Source organism: Juglans regia, chromosome 13, assembly GCF_001411555.2.
Source record: "Juglans regia cultivar Chandler chromosome 13, Walnut 2.0, whole genome shotgun sequence".
In the NCBI taxonomy this organism is placed as follows: domain Eukaryota; kingdom Viridiplantae; phylum Streptophyta; class Magnoliopsida; order Fagales; family Juglandaceae; genus Juglans; species Juglans regia.
In genome coordinates, this window is record NC_049913.1 from 32463957 (window position 1) to 32467769 (window position 3813).

The 3813-nt window shown below is 36.6% G+C and overlaps 1 protein-coding gene across 1 annotated transcript; it reads right to left on the reverse strand.

Moving 5' to 3' along the window:
* Nucleotides 1–1279: 1279 nt before the first annotated feature.
* Nucleotides 1280–3451, reverse strand: LOC109007795 (protein C2-DOMAIN ABA-RELATED 7-like). Its single transcript, XM_035684085.1, has 3 exons — nucleotides 3253–3451; nucleotides 1838–1933; nucleotides 1280–1703 (listed from the first exon to the last, which is right to left on the reverse strand). The coding sequence occupies exons 1-3, from the start codon at nucleotides 3361–3363 to the stop codon at nucleotides 1449–1451; spliced, it is 462 nt and encodes a 153-aa protein (XP_035539978.1). The 5' UTR covers nucleotides 3364–3451; the 3' UTR covers nucleotides 1280–1448.
* Between the last annotated feature and the right edge of the window lie 362 nt (nucleotides 3452–3813).

Consider the following 3813-nt stretch of genomic DNA (forward strand, 5'->3'; position numbering starts at 1 on the left):
GAGCAATCGTACGCGTCACTGCCTGTGGGAGATCGTGCTGCGTTGATGGTACGAAGGAGCCATAAGCGACAACAGCAACAGAGATCACGCACTAGCCCAGAAATGGGATAGTGGATGCACTCCGTCAACCCGATGCGAAGTGGGGACGAGGGGGAGGACGCACCTACATGCAAAGCGACGGCATGGTCACTAAGGATAAAAGTCACCCTGCCAAAACGCGGTGCTCAGTACTGCCTGCAGACAACCCGGCCATAGTAAGAGGGGGACCACTTCTTCCGAGTATATAAACCTATCTCCGGGCTTGGTTAAGGGGATCTCTCTCTCTCTCTCTCTCCCTCTCTTTTTTGGACAGTCTCCCATCTTCCCCGTTGCTCTTTCATCGCACACAACACTAATTTTGGCATCGGAGGTGTTGCACACAACCCCCGAGTCCTCACTGCTGTTGTTTCACAGGGTGTCACTGCGTAAGGTGGTTCTATTTCTCAATCTTCTTAGACTTAGCTCTTTTTTGATCAGATACATATGTACAACCTTTGTGTTCCAAGTGCTTTGTTGGCATATGACATGCATGTGCAATGTGAAAACTTTTGACCCTCTACTTGTTGATGCTGACAGGATAACGATAACTCAAGGCAATTTCTGTTTGACGCCAAGAAATTAATGCAGGAGGGTTTCGTATTGCTGAGCTATTGGATTCGGAGTTAATGCAGGACGTGGAGTACCATGACAAAAAAGACCAACACAAGAATGGAAAGTATTGGTATAATCTTTCTTAATTAGAGTAATAACGTGCATATGAAAGTACAAGACTTTTCCATGCGCACTCCGAGTTCATGACCATGCTCTGCTTGGCGGGTATCATTTTGGTCGATAAACCGTTCATTTTCCCCTTTAAATCCCCATTTAAGATGTTTTTACCTTTCAATGAAGTGTTTCAATTCTTATTTTGCTAGAGATTTAGTTCTCATTTTTGCTGGATTGTTGCAAGCTTCATGCATGTTTTAATGCCCATTTTATGCCATATCTTGGATTTTTTCAATTTTGAAACATTTCCGTATTCGCAATTTGCCTTCAGCGATATAAGCCCGAGTTGCATGTGTGTTTATAAGTTCTTAACCTATAATTTCAGTGATATTAGAGTTGCATGTTCTTTATTCTTTCAAGAGAAGTTTATAGTTTCTTTGAAACTCTCTGCATGCAATTGCTTCCATAATCAATGGTTAATAATTTCCAAGCATCGAACCACCACATCCACATGCATGGGAGCATACTCTAGATATTCCATAGAAGTTTCTTTATTTTATTATCAAATAGACTTATACATCAAACACATTTCAAGTACCCCTTGATATTAAAGCTTAAAACCTAAAAATATATCATAATAGAGTAACAGCAGTTTCATTTATCTCTAAGTTTACAGGCCTTCACAACCACTAATATCAATCCACTCAAGTTGGATCGACACCTCCCCGGACTCCACATTTCTCAGTCTGAGACTCATCCTGGACAATTTTCCCATTGTTCCAAACACAAGTGCTCTCCTCGGCAAGGCAATTTGTCGAGCTCGGCTGAACTTTCTTAACTACAGAGCCATTTTGGAGATTCTCCAATCCCATCTTCAGACACTCAATATATGGTTTTGGGTCTATCTCAGCATCACCCATTTTGTCATCCACAGTAAACGTGTCTTTGTCATACACTGTCTGAAAATATGAAAAGATCATTAGCAATTAAATAAAATTATTAGCCCCTGATAGTTTCTGAAGCATTGTTCAGTAGTCACCAGTATACCGTATTACAGAGATGCAGGCAAGTATTGTTAGGTATAACTTAGTACCAGAGTGATGGGAACATTAAGATCCTTAATAGAAAGAGTCAATTCATCGTTCCACTCTGGATTGCAGTCATTTTTTGCCACTCCAGACTTCAATTTCTGCATCAATTTATATTACATTAGGAAAAAGAAAGAATATCAGAAGCCACTATATATAATTTGATCAGTTGGGAAAATAATAATTGGAACAAGTAGGTCAGATCATGAGTCATGATCAAGAAAATAATAAGCAAGCACTAGTAAGATCCTCTTTGGGTGGTAGACCAAATTTAGCAGCAAGTCAGTCTGCAAATACATTTTCTAAACCCAAATACTTAAGGCAGAGGTAAGCTGCCAAGAACAAAAGCAAAAACCAAGTAACACAAGCTTAGAAAACTTAAATGCCTCCTCGCCTGAGATGAAATGCAAAACTTTGATTCGATTTGTCGATATTTCATACAATTCACGAGTGTCATACCTCAAACTTCCCTATGTAGCATAAAAAGAAAAAACAAATCAGCGTAGAACAAGTCAAAGTCTGGTGAAACTTCTTTCTGAAGCCTTAAAAAAAGAGGATAAGGAGTAAGACATAAAGCAGCATAAAAGCTTGACCACGAAATTCTTTTCCGAAACCCTCCATTCAATCCAGATTTTAGACATAGATAATTATTATTTGCAGGTATCTTTCCATGTTGAATTCGTCTATGAAACATTCCAATTGCTGTTGTGTCGCTGTTCTCTCTTCAAGTATATTGATTGTTTAAAAATATTATATACATAACACTTTCTCTGTTTCTGTCTCTTCTCTCTCAAACATATAGGTAGGATATAAAACAATTTCATCATATCTCATCTCATCATTACAACTTTCTCAAATTCTAACACAAAATATAATCAAAAATTCAACTTTTTCAAATCTTAAAACAATAATAATATTAAAAAATAATATTCAAATAATATTTTATTCGTCTTTTATCTAAAACTATCTCATCTCATTTCATTATCCAGACGGGCTATAGTCTGTCGAATGTTAGAGGGAAAATAGAAAAGCATCGACGGAGCTTGGAGGAAACTTGAGCTAATCAAATTAGGATTCATGGTAATACAAAAACTTTCTAAGATGACATTCATGTCGGATGATGGCATCATGGAGAGACATATTATGAATCGACTGTAACTGAGAAAATCAGATATTGTTGCCCTCAGATCAAGTATTCCCCAAACGTGTTTGCAGGAAAATTTCCGAAAATAAAGAGCAAAGAAATATAGAAATATTTCATATACACCCAACCAGTTCAGCGTCAGCATCAAGTGAATTGGAAGGTTCAAAGAAGCTTAAAATCAAACAAGCTACAAAAAAGACAGCCGATCCTTATAATTTGTCAATGGAAAAACAAGAAAAAGACAGAGAGAAAATAGTGAAGAGGAAAGAGACTGACCTGTTCACCCATGGTTACAACGACATAAGGGTCGCTGCTAAGGCTGTCACGCAAAGCGAGATTAGTGCCTTTCCGAAGCCGAATGCGAAGAAGTCCCTTCACATTTTCCATTAGAACTCAACAAATAAGCAGAAGACCGAGGAAAAGAAAAGGAACGCGAACTTCCTGCAACTGGTTCTTCTATTCCATCCTATTGAATTATATAAAGCCTAAAAAGCCAACCGACCACTATAAATATCTTGCGATGATAAATCACTTCAAAACATGCTCACGAGTCTTTTCGATTTAACACCAAATTATTCATAAAAGATTTTTTGATAAATATTAATTTTTTTTTTTGTAAAATACAACAAATGGAATTTCTCATTGGACACAAACTAATAGGGTAAATTATTATTCAGCCCCCATGGTTTGAACATTTTACATATTGGTATATCTGATTTTTAAAGTTTTGAATATGCTTCATTTGGTTACATAAATAAAATAAGATGAGATAAAAATTGAATAAAATATTATTAATATATAATTTTTTTATTATTATTTTTATTTTAAAATTTAATA

What these genes read in the sequence shown, in the direction of transcription:
- LOC109007795 (XM_035684085.1), bottom strand. Translation starts at nt 3,363, where the DNA reads ATGGAAAATGTGAAGGGACTTCTTCGCATTCGGCTTCGGAAAGGCACT. An exon ending in TTGTAACCATGGGTGAACAG is followed by an intron (nt 1,934 to 3,252) that starts GTCAGTCTCTTT and finishes AAATTGATGCAG; the next exon opens with AAATTGAAGTCTGGAGTGGC. An exon ending in TTAATGTTCCCATCACTCTG is followed by an intron (nt 1,704 to 1,837) that starts GTACTAAGTTAT and finishes TCATATTTTCAG; the next exon opens with ACAGTGTATGACAAAGACAC.